Here is a 27,993-nt window from a genome sequence, read left to right as displayed (position 1 = left end):
TTTAGTACCAGTGCTGTTGGTACCAGTGCTGTTGGTCCTGTGCTGTTGGTCCTGTGCTGTTGGTCCTGTGCTGTTAGTACCAGTGCTGTTGGTCCTGTGCTGTTGGTCCAGTGCTGTTAGTACCAGTGCTGTTAGGACCAGTGCTGTTAGTACCAGTGCTGTTGGTCCTGTGCTGTTGGTCCTGTGCTGTTGGTCCTGTGCTGTTAGTACCAGTGCTGTTGGTCCTGTGCTGTTGGTACCAGTGCTGTTGGTCCTGTGCTGTTAGTACCTGTGCTGTTGGTCCTGTGCTGTTAGTACCAGTGCTGTTGGTCCTGTGCTGTTGGTACCAGTGCTGTTAGTACCAGTGCTGTTGGTCCTGTGCTGTTAGTACCTGTGCTGTTGGTCCTGTGCTGTTAGTACCTGTGCTGTTGGTCCTGTGCTGTTAGTACCAGTGCTGTTGGTCCTGTGCTGTTGGTACCAGTGCTGTTAGTACCAGTGCTGTTGGTCCTGTGCTGTTAGTACCTGTGCTGTTGGTCCTGTGCTGTTGGTCCTGTGCTGTTAGTACCAGTGCTGTTGGTCCTGTGCTGTTAGGACCAGTGCTGTTAGTGCAGTGCAGTTATCAGCCTCCTCCTCCTCCTCCTATCTCCGCGCACACCCCACCCCCTCTCCCCGGCTCTTTAAGCCTCTCCCCCTCACTAGTCAGTGTAAGGGATTTCTCAGCCGGGATACGGTTATTTCCTGTTGGACCGGAGCACCTGGAGCCGGGGGCATGGAGGGCAGCCGCGGTGGGCATGGACAGTGACAGGCACGGCAGCCCGGAGTGACAGCAGTGGCAGCACGTTGTTGTTGTTGTGGAGTACCCTGTGCCGCTGATCGGTGTGGACCTCACTGCCTGGCACCAGCACATATAAGAGGGGCAACATGACAGAGGAGAGCTCCGAGGTGCCCAAGGAATTACAGGGTAAGAGCCACAGTCCGGGGAAGAGAAACCCTTTAAGTCTTCTGCAGGTGACAGCGGCCCCCGGCGCCGCACGGGTTAATGGAGTGGGCGTGGCTGGACGGAGGACCTGGCTGGAGGGCTGGAGCTGAGATGTATTGACAGGGGGAGGGGCTGCCACTTTCTGGGGGCTGAATGGCTTGTGTATCAGCTCCATCCCCTGTGGGATTCCAGGCTACAGTGTACTGTGCTACAGCAGGTGGAGCCTGCTCTCTGCCTGCTCTCTAGGTGGGGGACTATCTGAGGAGACACACAGTGCTCTCTATTAGGAAGGAAATGAGTCGGAGACATTGCCAGGACAGACCCCCATATCACTGTGCACTGGTATCATGGAGGTGGGGGCAGCCCCCCAAGGGCTTCTCTGTATCAGGGGTCCCGTCTGCTCCAGATGTCTCTTATTCAGACATTGCCATAGCTGAGAATGGATTTCTATTGAATGGAAAAAAGCCAACCTATTAGAGGTAGAGGAGGCTTCTAGATGGCTACAGTCATGGCTTGTAACCTGGGGGTCCCCACAGCTGAATAGTATGGGGGTTGCAGATGGCACCTTACCTTGTTGGCAATTTTACCTAGTGAAGCTGCATTGTGTAACTCCTAATACCTGGTGATTCTGCCGCTACTTTACATGCCAGCCATACATTGGACATAAGTGTATTTGCTGCACTAGGCAGCACTACATATACTTATTGCAAATGAAAATGTACATTATTAGTGTCACTGATGAATTTAATTTTGAGGTATGTGTCCCATATGAATTGCCATTTACTCTGTGTGTGTGTGTGTGTGTATATATAATATATATATATATATATATATATATATATATATATATAAAAAGGCTGAGGCAGACCCCAACAGAGGACCCTGGTTATAGAACGGTGGGCTCCATCTTTTACAGCTGTTAGCTCGATGGTACATATGTATGGTACATATTTAGGTATGTCCCAACCTAAATCCACTTGTGATGTCATAATAGCTTACCTGATGAGACATGATTGAGATGTCATTGCTGCTCACCTTAAACACACTTATGATGTCACTATAGCGTACTTGACAGAAAACAATTGTCACAACAGGTTACCAGACTGAATTATTTAGGATGTCACAGCAATTACGCACCCGAAAAGCTCCTGTGGTGGCCCATTCTCTTACCTGATCAAAACTCGCTTATATCGTCACATCACTGAAGGAAACAAGGCTTCCCTCACACGACCTTATATTTCTATCTGTATACTGTAACTATGGACAGTATACAACCTGTTAATGTCTATGGGACAATGCACACAACCGCTTTTTTTCAGGTTCTGTATATTTTCAGAAAGTCCTGTCCCCATAATAATACGACATGTACTGTATTTGCAGGACTGTAAATGGGTCCATGAAAAATGCGGATGGTATTGTATACAGATTCTGTCTGTATGCTGTCAGTTTTCCTTTACCTGACAACCCTTGGGCTGTGACGTCATTCCAAGCATTCCATTTTTATTTTAGCACACATGCCTTTTTCTGCGCATCTGCAAACATGAATGCAATATGTTTTTTTTGTGAATGAGGACTACCGGTTTGCATTTTTTTTAAAGTCTCCAAAGCTTTATGGGCATGTGAGGGAGGCTATACTGGTAGTGTTGCACTTGCTTACACCAGGGCATATACTATGAACAGATAGCACCTTTACAGGAACAGTACATGTTTACTTGATTCTCCACAAAAAATTTAAGCACCAATTCACGCAGAGCAAAATCGGCGGAATGCTCTGCCAGGGAATCCCACTTGCCTCAGTTTGACATTGTTTCTCTATAGGAGGGCTCGCGTGCCTCCCCGCTCAAAGAATTGACATGTCAATTCTTTCAGCGGAGAATGACGGAGGAAAGCAGAGGCACACAAGCCCTCTCATAGAGAAACAGTGTCACACTGAGGCAGGCAGAATTCCGCTGCTTTTGCTCCGTGTGAACTGGCCCTAATGATGGGGCTCCTGACCATGGACCATGCAGATCAATTTGTAACACAGCACTGTTCTCTATTGTATTAATTGCTTTACACCATTTAGTATCTGTAAAAATAATACTGTACTGTGCAGGAGATAGGATGCAAAACTGACCCCTAAAGTACACTACTTGTAACAGTGACCCAGTTAGAGTGTGTACCATCACCAACCACTATGTTTCATATCACTGAGCTAGTCACTTACCCCCTTACAGACATTTCCCTCCCAAAACCATTGGTCAAGCATTGTCATTTTATCTGCCAATCTTTTTTGTGGCACAGTATCAAATGGTTTGGAAAAGATATATGACATCCAGACCATTGAAGCTGTGTACATTCTTAGAGTTTACTTGCTGCTTATTATTTTCCTTAAAGGGGTATTCCACCAAAAAAAAAAAATTCTTTCAAATCAACTGGTGCCATAAAGTGCCAGAGATTTGTAATTCACTTCTATTAAAAAATCTTAAGTCTTCCAGTACTTATCAGCTGCTATGTGTCCAGCAGGAAGTGGTGTTTTCTTTCCTGTCTGACCCAGTGCTCTCTGTTGCCTCCTTTGTCCATGTCAGGAAATGTCCAAAGCAGGAGCAAATCCACATAGAAAACCTCTACTGCTCTCCAGACAATTGGAAATAATACAACTTCCTGTTGGGCATACAGCAGCTGATAAGTACTGGAAGGCTTGAGATTTTTTAATAGAAGCAAATTACAAATCTCTGGCACTTCATGGCATCAGTTGATTTGAAAGAAATTTTTTTTTGGTGAACTACCCCTTTAATAGAGAAGTCAGTTGATTTTTAAAATTTGTCAGCCGTCAGGGGGAAACATATGAAACAATCACCACTTAGCTCTCCCTGTTCCCCTGAAGCACCATGTCACAGGCTCCGGAACCCCCGCCGGATGTCATTTTTCCCTGAGTTACGATGTCATCATGACTTTTGAGAAAACACCTGACTGTTGATGGATTGCCTCATCAGCCAATTAGTGACTACAGCAGTATCCCGCCCCAGTCACTGACCATTAACCAAGCCGTGACGTTCCAGCCAAAGGAGATCCTGGAGCCCGACAGGGGTCCTGGAAATGCAATTCAATAGAAAATAACACACAAAGAAGCATTAGCTTCAAAACGTCGCAGACGTGGACTCTACATACGCTATTCTGTGTTACCAGTATCCTAATGTGAACATGGACTATCCCAGCTGGGCTGTGGATTTTGTAACATATTGCTATTGCTATACTCCTCTCTCCAGTGCAATTTTAATATGAGCACAAAGTGATGAAGTGTTCTAACTTTTTCTTTGAAAGAAGAAATTAAATAATGAAGCAGTAGAACGTTTGTGTGTGATTTTCTATTGGAATGCCTATTGGAGCGCAGGCTCCTGTTCACACACATCGAGAGGAGCAAGCGCAGTGTATTGATTTTCTGTACCGGAGAGGCAAGCCAGCTCTGTAGAGGCACGGGTGATTATTATGTTACCCCCCCTACCCCTTCCGGCTTAGAAATGTAAAAAATTTCCAGACTTTGCCTTTAGGTGTGTAAATGTGCATGAGTAGCTGTCACCAGGGTCAGTGATCTGACACATTTTGCTTGCAGCCACATATCATATAAAGTCTATCCAGTCTGGCCACGAGTGCAAGTGCGTGATGTATACAGGGGCTACATGAACTAGCTTTTGCAGCTGTTGTATATCACAGTTTATTTATGCAATGCTGCTAAACAATTGATCCCACGATCCCCAGATAATAGAGTGTATAGAAAACCCTCAGCACTGTTAAAGTGCAATGTTTCAACTGTGTCTTGCAGTCTTTCTCAGACACTAGAGTAGTTATGCTAGACAAGGGTACGTGAGACAAAAGAATTTGGGCATCGGTTAAAGTAGTTTATATTGATGGTGTACCACATCAGATAACAAGGCTTTTAAGGGAATACTTTAGCTGCAATGCATGTCCCAAACGGCTGACTCTGTGAGGGTATGTTCACACTATGGAAATTATGTGGATAACTTGCCACGGATTCTGTCGCTTGCCCTGCTCGTTCCCACTTGAATTGCCACTGGTGCCATACGCTCCATTCCATGTCCAGGTGGATTCAACCTAAAGAACGAACCTGTTCATTCTTTGGGCAGAGGACGGATCAGCCTGACCATAGATTGGAGTGTAAGGCACGGGTGGAGATGCGAGCTGAATCCGCTGCGGGTTATTCACCTGTATTCCGTAGTGTGCACATACCCTAACAGCTATCTAAGATTATGTGCACACTACGGAATCCAGGCGGAAAACCTGCCGTGGATTCCACTGCTTGCCCCTGATGTGCACGTACCCTTAAGGTAAGGAGACACATGGTTCCTTATATATCTGTGCCTTCATTATGTAGACAAATGCTGTTATTCATCTGTGCACGGAGGCTTTAGCAAGCTCTTGAAGTGCTGCAAGCTGGAAAACCTGCTTGCTCCCCCTCCCATCCCTATTCCTGCTTTCTTGCAAGCCAGCTGGATGCGGAGCCCCAAGCAGGGTCAGGTATGGGACATATCCCATTAGAGAGTTCGAAGATACCATAGCTTTAAGCTTGAGAAAGTCTGTTTTACACTTTGCACCAGAAAATAAAAACATCTCACTAAGTTCTGGAAGCACAGAAAGATATATAAAAGGTATTGCGTGTCTCCTTGACTTAACAGTGTCAGCAGTTTGGAACACAAATTACAGCTGTCTAATGATGCAAAGACCAATAAATATTTGACGTCCAGTTCTTAATATATCTTGTGTGTAAAATGTGGCCCCAAGACTCCCATCTAGTAGACTGCCACTGTGCAGGGATGTTGTATGTTCAGATGCACTGTGATCAGTATACTCTGCATGGCCTGCAGTATAGAGGACTCACTATAGGAGGAATAATATATATCACACATGGGGTTATTATATGGACAATGTCAATCATTTAATGACATGACCCTGTAAATTAGCTGATAGAATTGCCAACAAGACTCCCTAACCAGCTGGTTTATTTAGAAAGCTAGTAACCCCCCCCCCTCTCTCAGAGCAAATGACATGACCTTAATAGACATGGCAGTAAAAGCACATTGATTAGACATGTATTATAGCTGAAACTTGATGTTGATGAAGTGATGGAGAACTGTGTCCTATAATGACTTGTTCTGGCTTGTCTTTAATATTTCATTCAATTACTGACCTTGTGATAAAGCTTGCATCTTTGAAAACTATTCTTTATAGTGTTCTATGGGCTTAAGGCAGGCACTACACATTGCTATTCATTGCATAGAACACATACAGTAATTTTAAAGTGAATGTACCACTACAAACAGTAAACAAATATTTTTATATGACCTGGTCATCGCTGCCACTCATTCTGATGGTGCAGTTTGTCTTTTAAACTGCCACCCAGTTCCCAAAATCATGTGAAAATCAAAACGTGCATGTAAAAAAACGCAGCATTAAAAACGCAGCGATACGGTACGTGTGAAGGCACCGTAACACAATGAATTTCAGTGCCTGCGTGCAGATGTATATAGTAGTAAATTTAGCGCAGGTCATAGGTGCCATGCTGCAATATTTATTAAGGGTCAGTATATTATGTCATTGAGAACCCGAGCAGCTGTGTAGTATCAACAGCCAGTGGCATAGCTACAATGAAGGCAGGGAAGGCGACTGCTATGGGGCCCCTGCAGAAAGGGGGCCCGAGGAAGCCTGCCCTGCCTTCATGGTAGGTACCCCGCTCCCCCAGGGGTCCAGAGAAGAAGAGGGACCCCCACTGCACTGTTCAGCCCCCTCACTGTAGTGCCGGGTGAGCGGGCTGAACAGAGGAGCAGGACCTGCCAGACGGCACAGGAGAGGGATGAAGGACCTTTGGGTCACATGACCCAAAGGTCCTCAATACTTCTATGTGAAGATCAGCCCAGACTACAGGAGGAGGAGGGGGGGAAGCCTGGGAGCTGTAAGTGCTGTGTATGTGTGTCAGTGAGTGTATATATGTATCTGAGTATGTGTGTCAGTGAGTGTATATATGTATCTGTGTCAGTGTGTGTATATATATATCTGTGTATATATTTATATGTCAGTGTGTGTATATATGTATCTGTGTATATATTTATATGTCAGTGTGTGTATATATGTATCTGTATATATTTATATGTCAGTGAGTGTATATATGTATCTGTGTATGTGTGTCAATGTGTGTATATATGTATCTGTGTATATATTTATGTCAATATGTGTATGTATCTGTGGCTATATATGTGTGTGTGTATGTCAGCAGTGTCCGTAGCACTGGTGTATATGTGTGTGTGTGTTTGTGTATGTCAGTAGTGTCTCAAGTGATTGACAGGTTTGCTCCCAAAGATGTTCTGCAGCAGCTTCTATTAATGTTGGGCTCTAATAAAAGAACCCACCACTAATATCTGCTGCATTTTCTTTTATTTTTGGTTGAGTATCTATTATTACACTGAGATGATTTTCCTGTGTACAGTCTACTCATGGTGTATACATCAGCACTAGTGTAATCACATTACAGAGTATATATGTGTGTATGTCAGTGGCGTATCTGTATATATGTTAATGGTGCCTATGTCTGTCATTGTCTGTGTTTGGCAGGGCGGGGGGGGGGGGGGCGTACAGGATTCATGGGGCCCCATACAGTTTTTTGCTATGGGGCCCCATGAATCCTAGCTACGCCCCTGTCAACAGCATTGCTGGCTTATGGATTACTCCAAGAACAATGTCCAATGAGCTACTGTCTTTTTCAGAGATATTTAAGCGTAATTGATTCAGAGCTCCAGTTGTATAAAGTGTATTTGCCTGATGAAGAGGCGTATATCTCTTGAGAACCTGTTAGTTTTGTGAGATTTTTCAGGCTTAGGGTAGTTTCATGTGTATCAGATTCTCGGCGGATTTGACGCTGCGAGTTTGCAGCGAAATCCACTGCAAATCCATGTAGTTGAATGGGGTTACATACCCGCAGCGAGTATTTTCATTCCGCTGCGAGTATGTAACCCAGCCCCTTTAACCCCCTCCGTCCGCAGCATACATTAACTGCACGGGCTGCATTGATTGGTTGATAGGGACTGATGGGAGTCGGAAGCCTCACATGCAGCTGCAACGCCGAGCAGGTAATGTATGCTCCGGCTGCAGGGGTTTAAAGGAGCCGGGTTAAATACTCGCAGTGGAATGAAAATTCCGCTGCAGGTATGTAATCCCATTGGATTCGCAGTGGATTTCGCTGCAAACTTGCAGTGTGAAATCCGCTGCGAATGCGGTATGTGTGAAGGCACCCTAAAGTGAATCTGTCAGCTGTAATTCCCATTACAAACTGCTTTCACTGTTAGCTGTTATGGCAAATAGACACACAGGGGAAGATTTATCAAACCTGGTGTAAAGTGAAACTGGCTCAGTTGCCCCTAGCAACCAATCAGATTCCACTTTTCATTCCTCACAGACTCTTTGGAAAATGAAAGGTGGAATCTGAGCCAGTTTCACTGTACACCATGTTTAATAAATCTGCCTGACAGTCCCTTTTATATGTCCAGCTGTGCTTCCAAAACATAGAAAAATGTTTTTATTTTATAGAACAAAGAGTCAAAGAGACTTTCCTGAGCTCCTGAAGTGCAGCAAGTTGGGAAAGGAAGCATTTCAGTTTGTAGCTATTCAGGAGCTTGGGAAAGCCTCTTTTACTCTTTGTACCAGAAAATAAAGCATTTCTCTAAATCATGGAGGCACAGCTGGCTATATGAAAGGCACCAGGTGCACACCTCTTAGTGAATTTAGCCTGACTGGCGGGTACAGAAATCCACAGGTGTAGATTTTGGCCATGATTTCCACCTCCTCCCCGCCTGGTGTACACCAGGGGAAAAAGGGAGAATCTGTATGTTCTCCCTAGGACACGCCAGTGGCACAGGCTTCATAAATGTCCCCTCGAGTTCTCAATTCGTAAAGGACACCCTTTTAGAACATGGCTCAGTTATAGGTATAGAAGACATGTTAAGCATATTGCTTTTCATTACAGTAATAATAAAATTGGTATCATGATTTTCAATTCTTCTTTCAGAAAGCATCCGGGATGTTATTGGGAGAAAAATTAAGATTGCCGTGCGGAAAAAGGTGAAACTTGAGATCAAAGGAGATAAAGTTGAAAATAAAGTCCTGGTATGTAAATTGTATTGTATTTAATTAGAAGCTAATGGCAATGTTTCATGCTGCCGACTACCGCATCTGTCCACATTACCGTGGGTGCTTGATTTGTAGTTGATGTGGCCAGTTTGGAGAGAGATCTATTGGAGTTATTCCAGAAGGCCCATAGATTGCTATTACAGATTCATTGCTTATTCATAATGTTTTATTTAAATAGTGTGTTGCATTGTTGCCTTTCATTGCTGGAGTGGCTAGGTTTAAATCCGATCATGGGCAACATCTGCATGGACTATTTTGTTTTCCCCACTAAACTTATGGTGTGTTTAGACAGAAAAATTCATCTGACAGATTTTTGAAGCCAAAGCCATGAACAGATTATGAACGGAAAACAGGTCATAAAGGAAAGACTGAGATTTCTCCACTTTTCAAACCATCCCTGGTTTTGGCTTAAAAAATCTGTCAGATATATCTCTGTGAAAACACACCATTAGATTTCTTCCCACACTCCAAAAACTTACAACTATGTCAATTTATTATTTAGATTGTAAACCCAATTGGGGATAGGTGAAATTATAACAAACAAAAAACTGTGATACAGCACTATATTAGAAAATGTCAAAGCCATCTTGGTTTTTAACTGCTTGGTGAGGACTAGAGATGAGCGAATCGGGTTCGAGTCGATCCGAACCTGAACGTTCGGCATTTGATTAGCGGGGGCTCCTGAACTTGGATAAAGCTCTAAGGTTGTCTGGGAAACATGGATACAGCCAATGACTATATCCATGTTTTCCACATAGCCTTAGAGCTTTATCCAAGTTCAGCTGCCACCGCTAATCAAATGCCGAAAGCTCGGGTTCGGATCGACTCGAGCATGCTCGAGGTTCGCTCATCTCTAGTGAGGACCTGTATGGATATTGTAATAGTGGCCATGTGAACATGAAATGGATTGCTTACGGTAGTATATAGCAGTGATTTTCAACCAGTGTGGTGTGCCGCGACACATGGTCGGGTGTGCCGCAGGGAAAGTTCCCCAAACTATGGTGCCCCTGCAGATCGTCCCGCTGCTGCTGTCCGCCTCACCTACTGGCCGCCTGTAGCGCCTGGACGTGCTCCTCCTATCCAATCAGCGGAGAGCGGGAGCGTGGTGCGCTGCGGCGGGCCGTGATGCACGCACCACGCTCCCCGTCTCCGCTGATTGGAGGAGCACGTTCGGGCCCTACGGGCGGCCAGTAGGTGAGGTGGACAGCAGCAGCGACCATCTCTGAGGAGGAAGGGGGGGAGAGAAACAGGAGAAAACAATAGGGGAGAGAAACATGGGGATGGGGGAGAGAAGCATGGGGGAGAAACTGGGGGAGAAACAGGAGAGAGAAGCAGGGGGGAGAGAAACATGGGGATGGGGGAGAGAAGCAGGGGGGAGAGAAGTTTGGTGGAGAAAAGCAGGGGGGAGTGAAGCAGAGGGTAGAAGTATGGTGGAGAGAAGTAGGGGGGAGAAGCATGGGGGAGAGAAGCAGGGGGGAGAAGTATGGTGGAGAGAAGCACAGGAGAGAAGTAGGGGGGAGAAGTATGGTGGAGAGAAGCACAGGAGGAGAAGAAAACAGGCCCAAGTTTCACACTGAGTGAGTATAAATACATTTAGAATCTATATTATTAACTATATGTATAATATGTACTGTTTTAGTGTCATTTTGTGCCATTTTGGTTGGTGGTGTACCCCAGGATTTTTTAAGTATAAAAAGTGTGCCGCGGCTCAAAAAAGGTTGTAAATCACTGGTATATAGTCTCTTGGAGCTCTTCACTACATAGCTGTGTTGCAACACATCTTACTTTTAGGTGCTTTCAGGTATTAACAATGCCATTCTCCCTTTGACTGGAAAATCTTGTAAAAACTCTGGCTGTCAGAAGAAAGCAGAGGTGGAATATGCTGCATGCCTTATTTATAGCTGTCAAACAAGCATAGTTTCTAGTAAAAAGTTTCCACCTGAGCATGTACTTCTGATGCATCCTTTGTTGTTGATTAAAGGAATACACAGGGGAAATCTGATGTGAACATTTATGCTATCCCTAGTGCAGTGCCTGAGGGGGTGGAGCATGACACAGGGATTTCATGAACACCAAAGAGAGATTTCTTTAGTCGTCCAATGCCCCCTCAAATCTGCACTATGTGGATATAACAAAGTATATGTATTTTTCCTTAATTGTTTCTTTAAATAATAATTTAGGACTTTTCAATGACATTGTAATTGTATACCGTGTTTGCTTTCCTATTTTTCTGGTTGATTTTCTATTTACTTGTAACAATGAGCTGTAATAAAATCCTTGTATAATGGTTTTCAAGAGCAAGAAACTGTAGGATCCAGCTAGGTGTGCTAATTGTCCTGTAGTTAGAATAGTTTGGTTTTAATCTGATGATTGCACCGTTTATCTCAATGGTTTTATCCATTCCTGGCTCCTCATTGTGCGATTAACTATTTTGTGTCATCACATTCTAATAGTAGATAGATCTGTAAGTTTGCCAGCCAGCTGATCAGGCCGTTTTAGACAATAGGCCTTTATGTGCTGCCTGCGAAAGGTTATCATCTGTCAAAAAGAGAGTTGTTCACACGGCCTTGTATAGCAGTCACGTTCATATGATAACTCACTTACTGCAAAGAATAAATGAAACCCTGTTAATGTTATGCCCAGAATGTTCATAAAGAGAATTTCCGTGGCAAAAACCCCTTGTAGTACAGTATATGTGGCATTTATTGCTGGTTCCCCCCCGAACCATTTCCTTTAGCGTAGTAGGTGTGATATCCACTGGAATTTGGAAGTCCAAGGTGTGGAATCTGCAGAGACTTTTTTTTCTACACTTTGCTACGTGTGTCTGAAAACATCTTTCACTTGCGTCTGACTGTAATCTGACACATTGTTAATATGCACAATGTTTGATAAGTCCACCTTTTTCTGAACATACCTTTCCAGCTGGCTTACCATGCAGCACATCTTTTTCAAGACTAAAATATTTCTTTTCTTACATTTACTTTTCTGAAAATCTCCTGGCCCTTGGAAAACCCCTTTTAATCATGGAATAATGAAAAGACATATTGTTATGTATGGCCGGAACTTGTACAAATCCAGTGTTCTCACAGCCGAGAATTTGCTTAAAGTGGTATTACAGGGACTAAAAAATGAACCCTATCCACAGAGGATAAGTCTCGGCTCACAGTGGGGTCTGACCTCTGGGACCTGACTCCAGCTAAATGAAGGGGCTTGGCAGCATGCACTCCATTAATTCTCTGTGGCGCCACTGCACATAGCCAAGAACTGTACTCCACTATTTTCAGCAGTTCCATAGAGAACTAGGTATGACCGATCCCCTCACAATTGACTGATCCTTATCTTTCTTTCCTTTCCTTTCTTTCCTTTCTTGCACCTATGGCAGCGATTACTGCCTCTAGTGTTCTTGGGTATGATGCTGAAATTTTGATTATTGTTTTGGTCTCTTACTGGGCCACTCTAGGACATATAAAGAGTTGTCCCAAAGCTACTCTTGTGTTTTCTGTGTTTTTAGGGTCATTGTCTTGTTAAAAAAAGTTTTGACCGAGAGCATTCTGTATCAAAATTGGGCCAGTTCACACCTCTCTGCCGCACCTGCCTCAGTGTCATACAGTCTGTCTATGGGAGAGCTTGTGTGCCTCTGCTTAAAGAATCGACATGTCAGTTCTTTGAGCGGAGGTGCACAAGCTCTTCCCTAGACAGGGAAGTGCAAACCCAACCCCTTAAAACTTATCTAATAAAGACACAAAAACCTTTACAGTGGAAAAACTTTATGGCCATGGATCTTCATAAGGGTTTACAAACAATAGTATAATATGAATAAATACTAAAACCATTTAACCACATCATAGTCCATTAAATAGTCACTATCTAGCCCAGAATAAACTTGGCGATAACACCCCACTATGAAGTCCGCTACAACTCCGACTGAACCACCACCGCTGAACTGTTTCAAGACGTCTTCCCGCACTTTCTTCAACAGCCAATCAGCAGCGGATCTCTTTTTGTACTCCAGTTCCTGCTGGACCAATGGGCCAATCAGCTGATGTCACCAGCTGGACAGCAGAATCTTCCAGAACTGGACCGAACCACCTGTCAGTAATAAAAAGGGGGGAGGGCGACAAAGGTAATGGGACATATCAAGTTTGCCCTATACACATACACAAAAGGTGGGGTGCTGCAATTCCATGTCTCTCCCCAGTAAATGGGGGGGGGGGGGGGGAAGGGCCTTAGCAGACTGTATGACACTGAGGCAGACTGGATTGCGCGGCGGAAAGTTTCAACACTTTTACTCTGTGTAAACTGGCCCTAAATTCCTACACTTTTTTTTTTTTTTTCTTTTTAGCTTTTCCTCAATAGTTTTTCGGTCCCAGCTGCTGAAAAACAGCTCCATAGTTTGATGCTGCCATCACCATGCTTCCCTGTAGAGATGATATTGGGCAGGTGATGAGCAGTGGCAATCTTTAGACTTGATGCTTAGAAATGTGGCTAAAAAATTCTGTCTTGCTTTTATCAGACCAGAGAATCTTGTTTGTTACGTTCTGAGAGTCCTTTTAGTGCTTTTTGCAATCTCCAAGTGAACTTTCGTGTGCCTTTTTACAGAGAAGAGGCTGTTTTCTGGCCACTTTGCCATAAAGCCCACATATCTCTTACCTTTATCCTTGGCGCCCTTAAAGTAAAGTGTAGTTTAATCCCGCATCTAGCAAGGTTGTTTGGAGCATTGGGGGCAGGACTGATAATCAGTAAAAGGGACCGGCCAACCAGGCAGGGCCGTCTTATCCATTGGGCAGAGTAGGTGGCTGCCCGGGGGCCCTTGCGTCCTAGGGGGCCCCTGCCCTCTGTGACCTGTATTTTTAGCTTTATAAGACGCACTTATAAAACTAAGTGCGTCCTATAAAGCAAAGACGGCTCCCAAGCAGTGCTGAGCACCGCAAGGAAGCCATCCCGCCCGCCCCATGTATTGCCGCTCACTATGCATATGCATAGTGAGCGGCCCTGAGCCACCCCCTCCGCCCGCCCCTTCTATCGCTTCTCAGCTGACAGCCGATCAGAAGCCCAGGAAAGTGCAATGAGCAGCACTTTCCTGGGCTTCTGATCGACTCAGCTAAGCGGCGATAGAAGGGGCGGGCGGTCCGGCGGCCCCAGCAGCTCCTCTCCCGTCAGCGCGCACTCCCGTCATCCTCCGGGCACAGGCAGCGGGGTACAGAGACACTGCCTGTGTCCTGGATGTGTCATGCAGCAGAACACTTCCGGCTCAGGTAGTCTCTCCGTACCCCGCTGCCTGTGGCGGAGGATGTCGGGAGTGTGCGCTGACGGGAGACATCAGCTGCTTGGGCCGCCGGACGGGTGAGTAACTGGTTTGTTGTTTTGGGGGGCACTGGCTACTATGGGGGCACTGGCTACTATGGGGGGCACTGGCTACTATGGGGGGCACTGGCTACTATGGGGGCACTGGCTACTATGGGGGGGGACTGGCTACTATAGGGGGGACTGGCTACTGTGGGGGGCACTGGCTACTATGGGGGGCACTGGCTACTATGGGGGCCACTGGCTACTGTGGGGGGCACTGGCTACTATGGGCGGCACTGGCTACTATGGGGGCACTGGCTACTATGGGGGGCACTATATGGGGGGGATTGGCTACTATGGGGGGATTGGCTACTATGGGGGGCACTATATGCAAAGATGTGGGGGATTTGATGGTGGCGGTTGGGGGGGGGGCAATTCGCATCTCTGCCCAGGGGCCCATAATACTGTTAAGACGGCCCTGCAACCAGGGGCAGATCGGTGATCTGGGGGTGGTAGCCCTGCCCCTAGTGCTTCAAAGGTCCTTACTAGGCTTAGAATTAAACTACAAACTGGATGGAAATTGTGCCATGTATGAAAGTAATCTTCATCCTCAACGACCCGTGCGCAATAGAGACATTAGATTTTGCTAACCTGCAGGCATTTTCCCTTTAAACCTGCAGTAAGCTGGGTTCCTTGGTGATCTTATTAAAGACAAGGTTACCCATGTAGCCCAAATTCTTGGTAGTCACATATGATTGCATAATGCTGCCCTGGTATTTTGTAATTTGTAACCATTTTTAATCTTGTAACTATGTTTAAAGTACGGTTATGATTGATAATTTCCCCTCTAGCTAAAAGTGAACTCGTTCATCACTCATGAAAAGATATGGAAACCATTATAGATGTCTAATATTTCATGCCAGCTTCCTATAATTAGTTATAGAATTTACTACACAATCACACATTTTACATCCTGAGTGATTTACTCTTTTAGGCTATGTTCACACACAGTATAACAACAGCCGTTGTTTTAAAATAACATCTGTTATTTGCCGTTAAATCACAGTCATGCAATAAAAATGGTCGTCATTTTAAAAACCTGAATGTGAGAACACACCCTGAAAAAAGTCAGGGATGTGATAAGGACAATGATTTCACACCGGTAGAATATCCCAGAACACAGAAGATACTATGTGACAAAACAATCTTTCCTCCATATGAAATGGCATTGGCACTGTAAAACAGTTATCTAGACTTAAGATAAATCTAGGTGCCTCTTAAAGAATTCCTGGCACCAGATCCAGCGCTAATGCCCACAGCTCCAGTCCCCTGGTCCCCGGTTGCATGCTGATTGGAGAGCGGACCTGGGATGTGGCGTTCCAGGGATCACTCAACCAGTCAGTGGCTGAGGCAGAACCCAGCTATGGCCGTTGACTGGCTGAGCAGGCCTGGAACATCACGTCCCAGGTTCTCTCTCTAACCAAGAAGTGCGGTATACGGGCATCAGGGCTGGAGCGGGTAGGTTAGTGCATGTTATTTCTTTCATCCCCCACGGCACTTTTGGTAGAAAATCCCCCTGCCCAGAATTCTCCTTTAACTGAAAAAGTAGGAATAATTTTTTCAGTCGCCAAATGTAAATATGTACATAATGTATAATAAAAAACTTTTTATTTTATTACCCTAATCTTCCTACTTCTTGGTTCTTGCAGCTAATGGTCAACTCTAAACTCTCTTGCCATTGACTTCAATAGGGAAAAAAATAAACACAGCTAAATTCACATATATCGTATTGAAATACTTCAACTTTATTACCTAAATATTAATATATTAGTCTCCAAATATGCAGCAAATCCACACAGAAATCTGCATGATTTGGTGCAGAGTTCCTGCTCAGGCAAAGGATAGTTGCAAACGGCAACATGACCGTTAATTTATATAGCAAATTTTTAGGTGTATTCGTGACCATTGTGGTCGTCATCTTTTATAGTCCTTATGCCTACAAGAGCAAGAACAATGCAAGGCTAAATACCTGGGTGAAGAGATCCTCTGAGGGTTGGAAGTAACCACATGCTGCCAGCCTCCTCTTTTATTGTTTTATCAAATAATCTTCACAGAGAATTAAAGCTCTAGTAGGATATTTTTTTTGTTATACCATTGCATTTTCTCTTATACTTTTATTTCATTGTCAAGCATTTTCTTCAGCTTGTTGCCGTTGCAATACCGGTCATTGTGAAGAAATGTCCCATACTCTGTGACACATTGATACATACAGAAACCTTCCCAATCTGTTCTCAATAATTAATTACGGGAACGAATGCTATTTCCTTCAGGACATACAGCAGCTTATAAATCCTGGAAGACTGGATATTTTTAAATAGAAAAACATTACAAATCCCTGGCACTTTCGGGCACCAGTTTATTTGAAAAAATGTTGTGTTTTTTGCTGAACTACCCCTTTAATTGTTGACTCTACTGCATGTGTTCAGATACATCAAAGCACAAGTACAAAAAATACTGAAGAGTCATGATGGAACCATTTAGGTTTAAACCTTTTTTGTTATATATGTTTGATAAACGTATTGATAGATTAACAATGCAGGCTTTCTTTGCATTGCATTGTGCTAAGTCTCTTGCTGGAGACTGGATCTATAGGGATGCAATGGGAAGTTCCATCTTATAGATTTACATTAGGGTAATGAGTGCCATGCACAGTGCTGCACAGTAGTAATTTCTCAGAAGCTTTCCTAATAATATGTTACAATGTACTTTTTTCACTGTTGCCTGTACTTTATACACTGTAAATACCTACCTTTATTTTGTCAGATGTATTTATTTTATTGTTTAAGAAAAACAAAGTAACCAACATCTCTACCAAGACCTGACATAACGTCTGTAGATCTGATGCCAGTGTTTGCATTAACATTAATGATTATCTTTTAACGAGGCACTGGGCCGTGCAAGCTCCTATCCCAGGAAGTTATTCACAATGAGTCACCATGCTAAACATTGCAGTTCTTCAATCTCTAACTTCTAATAAGAATAAGTTCTTCTTTTATGTAATAAAAAGATCCCATGGTTATTGATTGAGGTCATGAGTGTGGAGTAATACGGAAATGTGCAAAGAGCACATTGTAGTTCATACTTGTTTCCAACATAATGCTTGCATCCTTCAAAGCATAGTGGGTGACAAAAAAAGTGAAAAAGTATTTTAAAGGTATTAACAATTAAGAAAACGACACTTTTAAGTCTTGCACGGAAAGAGTATACATTCTGGAAATGGACCCAGAAATGGCTGTGGGCCCATAAGGCATACCAACACATGTGGGTAAAGCATGGGGTAGATGACACCTTACTTGCATGTCTTATGCAAAGGAAACCTATCACCTGGATGTTGAATTTGTGGTAAGGCAGATGATTATGTGTATGTTGTTGGTTCTGCTGTACAGCTCAGCCAAAGATGATATTGTCGTGATGCCAGTTCTTGTCCACTACACAGCTGTAATGGTGATACTTGCTTTGTGTTGCGGCTTGCTGTACTCCCCAAAATGGTCAGTTACCTGCCAGGTTGCGATGGGTCCCTTGGGCTTTTGTAACAGTAGTCCAGAGTGGCAGTTGACCCACCCGGACTAGCGGTACTGCCACCCAAAGAAAGGGGAAAAATAACCAAAGGTCTGCTGCTAGTGTGTATGGGTGCTGCTGCGGATAAATTATGTCGGAGTCCCAGTATCCCAAAAATAGAACCGCTTTTTCTGTGCAGTCTCCACGCAGTACAATACACTTTGGTAAAATACATAAATCTTCACATAAACTAGTGCTTTACTTGGTTGTGCTTGAGGAGGTGCTTGAAGAAGTAGCGTAGAGAGGTAGTGGCAGTGGTGTTTGAAGAGTTGAAAGTAGAGTAGAGGAGAAGAGTTTGTTGAGGGAGTCCTAACCCAATGTAGCAATGCACTCTCCTGGAACTTGAGAGAATACTTTTAGAGTGAGAAGTTACTTGTACCCGTGTATAGATTTTAGTCTGACCACCTTGTACCCTACAGTGTCGAGTGACCCGTCCTAATAGGGTGATACAAGCCCCAGTCATGGTTATCTGGGTGAAGCTAAGCTCCTGGGGTTGTCCCAGTTACCTGCACTGCTACATAGGATACATAGACCTTCCTTGGTAGCTTTGTTCCTCTTGTGTATCAGGATACTGCATTTGAATTAGCATTAGCATTTGAAGGGGTGGGCTGGATGACATGCCAGTGCTCCCAGTGGTGCTCTAGAAAAGAGTTTACCCCAACAGTGCGGGATCGGCACTGAGTAGGAAGGTAAGACACATACGTTCCTCCTCAGCTTCCTGGGCGCCATAGGGGGCTATCAGCAGGTCACATCTAACCTGCTCTGATAGTTCCCCTTTAAATTGCTTTGGTAAAATGAATCCTGAGCTTTGATTTGTAACTGTGGGATGTTTTTGTCCTCAGATGAATAAATCTGGGCCATTTTGTGTGTAAGTAGCTCTGTAAAGTATTTAGTGTGTTTTAGAATGGACTCTCATAGCACCTTTTAAAACGTTAATAAACATTAAAATTCGGTGGCTGTTCATTTCCCTAGTTGTGTGATATGCTGAATTGTGAGGTTGTAGCCTTAGGCAAGAACCAGCTTGTGACTTAAGCCTTGAGTAAACTCTGCATTCAAGTCTAAACAGATTGGAAATTCCACTCTTAGAGAATAGAATTGAGGTTGGTTAGGTGAATACATGGCAGTCTGCTGGAGCAGGAATGTACAGCTGCAGTTTCACATTTATTGTACCAAATAATTACAAATATGTCCCATTTGTGAACTTTTATTGCTGCACTATGGGAAAGATGCCATTGTTAACAATGCTCTAGAATTGTATTATTTTCTGTACAAATGCTAAAAAACAACATTTTAAAATTAAAGTTTGATTGGCTAACCCCTTGTTATTTCAATGGTTCTGTGGCCCTCAGGCTATGATGACTGTGGACATTTTCATTACAAACCAACTTAACATGTGTGGCCCAAGGAAAACAGAATTGCTACATGTGAACAGACATTATGATTGGAGAAAGATTTCACCTAGATTACCTAAATAAGATTTCCTCTATTCTATTGCCATCATACAGTAGCTGCAATAATAAACAGTAGCAACAGTGGAAACCCCATTACGAGCAATAGCATTCCTTGCTGTCAACTATTTTCCTGTTCCTACGTTACTAAAATATATATGAATCTAATGGTGGCTATACAGTCTAGGTAGCTGTTTTACAAGTACTCCCTTGTCCAAACGCCGTTCCTCCTAAACATACCATACACATTCATGTTCTGTACAAATGCATTTGCTTCTAATGGTGAGGTAAGAATAAGCGACTGCGTGGTTGTCCAGTACAGTATACACATCACACTTGAGAGGTCTATAGTAAATGCAAACTGAACTGCAGTAGCCCAGAATTCCCTTTTGTATGGAGCCAACTGCCTCCTGTTCTGTTTCATTGTTTACATGCACCTGAGAAAGAGGCCAGTCCAGCCTGGAAATGTGTTGTGACTTTAACCTTTTATATATTTCATTGTTTTGCTGATTAAATTTTATATTCCTCATATTCTGGCCTATGTGGTGGATGGCCTACACCTACTCACCTGTGTTTGGATCAAGTGGATTGGAGGGGTGGTTACTGTTCATGGCTGACAAGCAGCTGATAGTTGGAGGGTGTGGGTTTTCTGCATCCCTTCAGTCTGAAATTTATGACTTGCCCTGCTGATAGGTGATTAGTAAATTTTGCCTGGAAACCCCTTTACTCTTATGTGTAAACCCAGTGTAAAGGTCCTTTTTACATTTACAGTAGCATATGTAACTGTGTAACATAAATGCTAGAAAAAGTCCACTTTGTTTGTAATGACTAATTAAAATAGAGGTGTTTCATTTTTTGAATTGAATTACTGAAATTATGATTTTCTAGTTTATTGAGATGACCTTCTGCGCTGCTTATGGTTTGGCATCCTGTTCTCTGGCTCTCCGCTCCTCTGACTGTATGCTCAGGCCCTGTTTCCTCCGTCTGTCAATCATTCTGAAGGGGGAGGCGGCCTGACGTTACAGCATCGGTTGGTGGACTGGAGAGTCGGGGAAGAGGATGCTGGATTGTGATTATATGGAAACCGACAGCATGGATATGTACATACCTGTGCTGTCAGTTTCCCTATATCGTTATCGGCCGCACATAACCCTGTTTACACAGAAAGATGTGTAGCTATTATAAAGCAGGCTCTAAAAACACGATCAGCCAACCGTCAGGGGTTTCCCTGCTCCTTGGCTGATTGCTGTCACTTTTATACAGGCCGATTATTTGCTGGTTACTCATTTGCTCTTCTAAAGTAAGTGGAGAATATGTAATAAATGAAAGCCATTTGTAATCCTATATGCTGTGAATTCCCGGCTGTTTGGGTATTTGAGCTTTTAATTCATGTTAATCCTGTATCTGGAAATGTTCCTTTCTAGCCTGATAACACAGTTGTGTATGAATATTTATGCCTTAACTGTCGTGTCATGTAGTTACTTAATGGAGAGGTAAAGTTGTTGTTTTTAGTTTTGTTTTTTTTTAGTTTTTGTAATAAAAATGTTAAATTGTTTGTGTGGAGAAAAAAAACAACAACTGTATTGTATTTCAGCAAATAGAAAACTGTTAGGTCAAGGAGACTCTCGCAGTACCCTTCAAATATCCATCTGTTCTTCCACAACATTAAAAAACTGCTTTTATTTTCTGGTGCAACATGTCATAGAAGCTATCCAAACTCATCAAACTTAAATGCATCCTCTCTCTCCATTCTATCCCTATCCCTACTTGTTTGACAGTCAGTTGTCACAGAGTACCTGTCTACTTGTATATAGTCTATTGGCCAACATAAATGAGACTTTTACAGCAACTTCATAATTTATTCCTGAATTTGTTTTATTGTTCTCACAAAGAAAAGAATACTGATTGCTACTATCTGTTCTCAACTACACTTTTTAGGGTGTTTGCTCCACATTTACTCAGTAACTTGAATGTGTCAGCATCTTGTCAAATTGGTATACCACAGTGTACTGCTGTCCAATTCAGTTTAAAGGGAATCTGTCACTAGGTTTACGCTGCCTTAAATAACAGACAACTGCCAGTCACTGTCTTTTGGACAGAGGGAGCTTTTGGTGCTCATGAACGTCAAGAACTAATGAGCACACACCTAATGGGGAGGACTAGTGTACAGTGCTAATGGTTATTTTTATTTAAGAGGATATCATCCTAATCAGCTTTGCAGAACCATGTCAGTGATTTATATAATTTTGTTTAGCTTCTCTGTCGCTAGTTTATGCTACCTAAGATAGGGCAGCATAAGCCCATGGAGAGTCTTTAATGGCCTTAATTGGCCCAAACCAAGAAGTCTGCCCTTAAAGGGAACCAGTCACCATAAAATGCTACCTAAGCTATCAGCACCATGTTATAGAGCAGAAGGAGCTGAGCAGATATATATATATATATATATATATATATATTTTATATTCTTTATGGGAAAGGACTCAGTTTAACTTGTCATTTATTGATTGAAATCTCTGATCTTTCCATCCTAAGTAGTCTAGTCTATTGAGCAACACTGTCCACTGGATTGCTCAACACAGAATGATCAGGGATGATCAGTTACAAGTTTAATCTTTCCCCAAAAATATATAATCTGCTCAGTTCTTCTTGCTCTATAACATGATGGCATAGATTAGACAGCATTGTCTTGGGGATAGGTCCCCTTTAGGTTGATGCATTACAGTCACTGTCCTGGGATCCTACAAGTATACCATGAATGTGTAAGTTGGGAGTATCCCTTTAAGGCCTGCTAGCATTACATCACCACTCTGCCCACAACAACAAATTAAAGGTAGATTTTCAGACATTAACAAAGACCTCCGTCTTACAAGTAGTCTGACTTACATGCTGTAACATGTTGCAGCTTACCACTCTACATTTACATTGGTAGTAAAAAGAAAAGAGCAAAAGGGTTAAAGACAGCATTGTATATGAGTATGCTCATTATGGTAAATGAATATACATTCGATAACTGATCTCCTACCATAACCACAAAGGTAATGGCAGGCAGTGAAAAGGCCATTATAGTCTTAGTGGATGGTTAAAATGTGGAAGATTTTTGTATGAACATACATGTCTTGGTTGCATGCTCCCCGCATACCTGATTGAGAAATAGACTGTGTGAGCTGAAAGGCTTGTTGTTGCTGGTTGCTTCTCTCTATCTGGTCATTGATCTGCACTTGTTTGTTATAACCTCGATAGTGATTTAGTCACTTGAAAGCCATCAGTGTGGTATGTGAACATGATTGAGAGCACTTCTGAAATGAAGCCTTACTATCTGAGCTCACTTGCTTAAAGATTTATAATAGGTTTGACTGTCCACATCCACTCAATGCTGGATTGTTATTCTGAATAAGATTAATCAACTGCCGGTTAACATGCAGAGCACAGAGTTGCACGGCCTCCTAGTCTCATCATGCATTCATATAAAATGCCTTCTGTGTTGGAAAATTGTAGGTTGCAACTACATCTCTGGTAGGAAACTGTCTTTCTTATTCACACGTTCAGTGATTTTCAATGTCTGCCGATAAGGTCCGCCATCTACGTCTGTGATCCTTGAAAAACTATACGTGATTGCATCCGTGCCTCTGTTTTCTCACAGATCTGTTAAAAGCGAATGTACCAGCAGGTACATCTCTTTAAGGTTTATACATCAATAGACTGGCACCGGCACGGGATTCCATTGCCGCGGCCCTTTTTTTGAACAGTGGCAAGGTTCCTGCGCACATCGCTGGTCTATTCCCGGTCACTGGCCTGTCCTGAAGCACTGGAGGCGTACCCCCTCCCCCGCCCCCAGTGTAAGGAAACCCCCTTCCCTTTATGCCGCAGCTTCATTAGAATCAATGGTGCCATATCATAGAGGGCTGGGGGTTTTTCTCCCACTGGGGGCGGGCCGGCCTGCCTCCAGTGCTTCAGTCTGGGCCGTTGATCGGGAATATATCGGCGCCATGGCAACAGCATCTCCATGCTGGCATCAGTCTATTCATGTATAAATCTTAAAGCAATGTACCTGATGGTACGTTCGCTTTAAAGCTTTTTAAATTACACTGACTACATCACATCCATGTTTGTCACATCTTGCAGGGAAATATGCAGATGTCAAATCTGTGCAATCCATGAAAAACACAGATCTCTTAGACCTCTATGGGGGAATCCGTGTCGTGATCTTTTCCTAGTTGTCACATGTTCTATCTTTTCATGGAATGGATTGCAGGTAGAGATGAGCGAACCTCGAGAATGCTCGAGTCCATCCGAACCCCAACGTTCGGCATTTGATTAGCGGTGGCTGCTGAACTTGGATAAAGCCCTAAGGCTATGTGGAAATCATGGATATAGTCATTGGCTGTATCCATGTTTTCCAGACAGCCTTAGAGCTTTATCCAAGTTCAGCAGCCCCAGCTAATCAAATACCGAACGTTCGGGTTCGGATCGACTCGAACCCCAACCCGGTTCGCTCATCTCTAATTGCAGGTCTATTAAACAAAACGTGTGAATAGCCCAATACATAGCAATCGGCTATAAAAAATTTTTGTTAAACTTCCCAGAATGTGTGAATAAGGCCTAAAGTGTATCAAATTTGCAGTACTGCTCTATACATACATCACAAAATTTGGAAAGCTTAACATTACCTATTCCCATAAAAAACATTTTAGAGAATCTTTTCTCCTTAAGAGGTTCCCTTTAAGAGCTAGTCTATGTTGCCGACCACCTTTCTGTTCTAAAAACGGTGGTCTGGACGATAGATTGTCTAGCTATAGTATTCATATTTACATATATCATACTATGTAAGGGTCCATTTTCACAGAAAGATTATCTGCCAAAAATTTAAAGCCAAAGCCAGAAACAGACTATGAACAGAGATCAGGTCATATAGGAAAGCCTGAGATTTCTCCTCTTTTCAAATCCATTCCTGTTTTTGGCTTAAAATCTTTGGCAGATAATCTGTCACATAATCTTTCTGTGCAATTGAACCCTATAAATTCTCTATAACTCTATGCTTTTAGAGCAGAGTGGTGGTCGTTAACCTAGACAATGGGCTACCAACAATGGGAGGCAAAGAGTGGGAAGAAGGAGGCAAGTTTAATGAATGTATTTGCAAAAATATTTAACTTGACAAGTTTAATTAATTAGTTGAGATGTGAATACCCCTTTAATGCAGAATTTTCTTGTGGATTTTCCTGCAGGAAATGTTGACAGCAAGTCCACCCAGTGTGTATTTACCCTTAAAGTCTGGATTTTTTTAAAATCTATGTAATTAATAACCTCTAGTGGATTGCTTTTTACAAGGATGCATGCAGGCAAATTCCCAACCTTCTATTTGTACCAGGTTCTGAAAATAACAACGTCTAATGTATGTAACCTGATGTCAGTGTGCTGTATTGTTGTGCTTACAAAGGTACAACTATGGAGGCTAGTACATGTACAACATGCTCAGGAGAACTGCACCGCAGTTGCTGCCACCTATTATTGGTGCCTCCCTTGCCCTTTGTTTTTAATGAAAGGAGCGAATACACGCTGTGTTCAGGAACATAAATTAGTGTTTTTGCAATTACATTTTAACTTGCTGTGACCTCATCCACGTTATATGGCTTCTTGGTAAAAAATACATCTTGTGCTTTTGTGAGGTAATTTAAACTGTTCAAAAAAATCTGATTGTGACATGAATATTGCTGCTTTTCAGTCTTGTGCTATCATGACCCACCATAGTTGTGCAGCAAAGCAGCGTAGAAGAAATGTGTGGTTTTGTGGAGTTGAATAGACTTGCTGGCAGACATTCAAAGATTAGTTAAACATTGTTTTGAGTGGAGGAGACACTATTTCTCTGTCTAATTATGTTCGGGTTTCTTACAGTTCACAAAATACTATGAGGTGTAATTATCAAGTGTCAAGTAATGCATATTCATATTCCTTTAAGCCTTAAAGGGAACCAATCGCCACCAACTTGAGTTGAATAGGCTCCTAGAACGGCCCATAATTGCACACCAGATGGAAACCTGACCAACTCCGGTGATGTCAGCTGGATCTGTCTGCATCAGTTCAGGCCCTATTCCATGGAACGATATCGGCCGATTATCGTCCCGTGGAATAGAAGGCAAGTCTTAGGAGACACTTTTTTTTTTATTTCAGAAACGAAACAGAAAATATGAATCTGAATACAGCAAAAAATAATGGGGGCCTTTCTTTTAGACTATGTACGGAAAATGGCCGCCATCTTAAAATCCCCATATTGCATCTAGGGCAAGTTTTTTCCAATAGAAAGGTGGTCATGTAGCATATGGAAGAAGACCAAAATTTTCTCTTTAAATCGATTGCCACAATGAGATGTGCAATATCTCTTGTGTTTTTAAAAGTCAACACAGACACTTCTCATGCAGGTTCATAATGATTGGATCCAGCACCTTCAGCTCTGTGTTCATTCAGCATCATGGACAACACATTGAATATGTCAATTAGCTATGGCAACACAGGAAACTTTCCCAGTCCTTGTGCAACTTTTTGAGTTGTTAACACATAGTTTACCAACCCCCTTTTTATAACATTCTAGAACATTTTAGAACATTCTTACTGGAAGGCTGCTTGCTAAATCAACCCCCAAAAATGCCAATAACTATCCAATTAACCCACCACTGATAAGCTAATATATTACATGTCCGCCCTCCAGCCTGCTTCTCTGGCTCCCAGCTCCCTGACGTCCCGCTCTGCCAATCGGTGCACTGTCCTGCTGCAGCCACTGATTGGCCGAGCGGACCATAAGGGAGTCAGGATGCTGAGAAACAGGCCAGAGCATGGACAGGTAACTTACTAGTATATCAGCGGTGGGTTAATTGGGCAGGGGCTAACAGTACAGTGTATAGCAGTGGATTTCGCATGAAATCCCTTGTGATACTGTACTTGTGATTCTGCCCTAACTGCCCCAAAAAGTTTACATTTTTTAAGGTGTTTTTTGGCATGTAAAATGGACTTTAGATATTTTACCCCCAAAAAGTGACAAAATACTATATATGCACATGTGGTCCTGCAAGCGGTCACCTGCTAAGTTGTTCAGGGTGACTCCACGTGGTGGTTGGTGAAATATAGCTCAGCCGGTTAGGATGTAGTCGTGATGCCAGTGCTGGTTCAGCACACAGGTGTGATGGTATACATGCTTTTAGTTTTTTTGTGGTTGGCTATACTGATCCCCAATGGTCTGTAACCAGCTGGGCTGTAAGGGGTCCCTTGGGCTTCTATCATGGTGGTCCGAAGTGGATAGATGACACACCCAGACTGTCGGCACCGCCACCCACAGAAAGGGGAAAGTGACCCAAGGACGGTGTAGCCTGTGTGTATGGGTGCTAAAGCAATTATCACTGAGTCCCAGTAGAATAAATAACGTGATCTTTAATAAATATAGGTATAGCGGTTGGCACTACTGGGTAATAGAATGGTTGGTGAACTGGTATAATAACAGTCCGTACTAGGCCTCTGTGAGTATAACAGATGGATAGATATGCAGACGGGGGTGCTCTCTCTCGTGTTGTAAACAGTCCAGAAACACATCAATTAACAGAAAAAAAAAATGAGCTGGCACCCGTATCTTGAACTGCACTTTATTGGTAACTTCTTTTAAAATTCATGACGTGATCTTTACTGACAAGTCTCTTGTGAAACAGGATAACAAGTAACTGTTGAGATACGGACTTGCGTTCACTGAATCTGTGCTGAGAGATGCTGAAGTAGTGAGGTAGAATAGCAGTGCTGGTTTACTTTTGTAGAGAGTTCAGAAAAGAGGAGAGGAGTTTGTCGGGAGTGCCCCAACCCAGTTTAGTAATGTGCTCTGCTTGAACTTAGTAAGAAGAGATATGTGAAGAAGAAATACTTGGGAGAAGAAGAATACTTGTGCCCATGTTTCGACCTTTTGTCGCTATAAACCACCTTCTGCCCTGCAGTGTCTGGGTACGCGTCCTAAGAGGGAGACACAAGCCCCAGCCTTTGTTACCTGAGTTCAGCAAAGTGTCCGAGCGTGTCCCGGTGTCACAAGCACTGCGAGATAAAGTACATAGGCCTAGACTATGGCTGCCTTGCTCTGTCCGGGTCAGTTAAGATGTTCACAGCGTGGGTTGGGGTGTTCTCTGACTTGTCCACCTTAAGTATTTAGCATTGCATCTTGACTATAAATGTAGCTTTAGAAAAGAAAGTCTCTGTTCTCCATACATGTCTGTCCTCTAACACAGCTGGCCTGTCTCAGACAGGGAACCTGGCAGAGCCAGGCCCCTGGCTAAGTTCAGCAGGGATGCCTGATCTGTGTGTCTTACTCCACTGAGAATCAGAGAAGAACTGACTAAGTGTGTTTCTACACTTCCTCTCCTTATGTGACTACTTCCTACGGGGTGTATGTAACAGCCTCTGTGAGTGGTAGAGAAGAGAGTGTATAGAAAAAAAAAGAGTAGAGATATGTAGAAAAAGAACAGCATCTCTCATAGGTGCACAGAA

General features: G+C 43.1%; 1 protein-coding gene across 1 annotated transcript in view; it reads left to right on the top strand.

Moving 5' to 3' along the window:
- The first annotated feature begins 499 nt into the window (after positions 1-499).
- The window catches only part of CARMIL1 (capping protein regulator and myosin 1 linker 1), a 198,219-nt gene continuing 170,725 nt past the window's right edge, over positions 500-27,993 (top strand). The window contains exons 1-2 of the mRNA XM_069957911.1: positions 500-940; positions 9,012-9,109. Coding sequence (XP_069814012.1) covers positions 901-940; positions 9,012-9,109 — 138 coding nt within the window. The 5' untranslated portion in view covers positions 500-900. The remainder of the gene's footprint in view (positions 941-9,011; positions 9,110-27,993) is intronic.

The sequence above is a fragment of the Dendropsophus ebraccatus genome, chromosome 2 (assembly GCF_027789765.1).
Source record: "Dendropsophus ebraccatus isolate aDenEbr1 chromosome 2, aDenEbr1.pat, whole genome shotgun sequence".
In the NCBI taxonomy this organism is placed as follows: Eukaryota; Metazoa; Chordata; class Amphibia; order Anura; family Hylidae; genus Dendropsophus; species Dendropsophus ebraccatus.
This window is presented reverse-complemented; position numbering and strand designations above follow the sequence as displayed.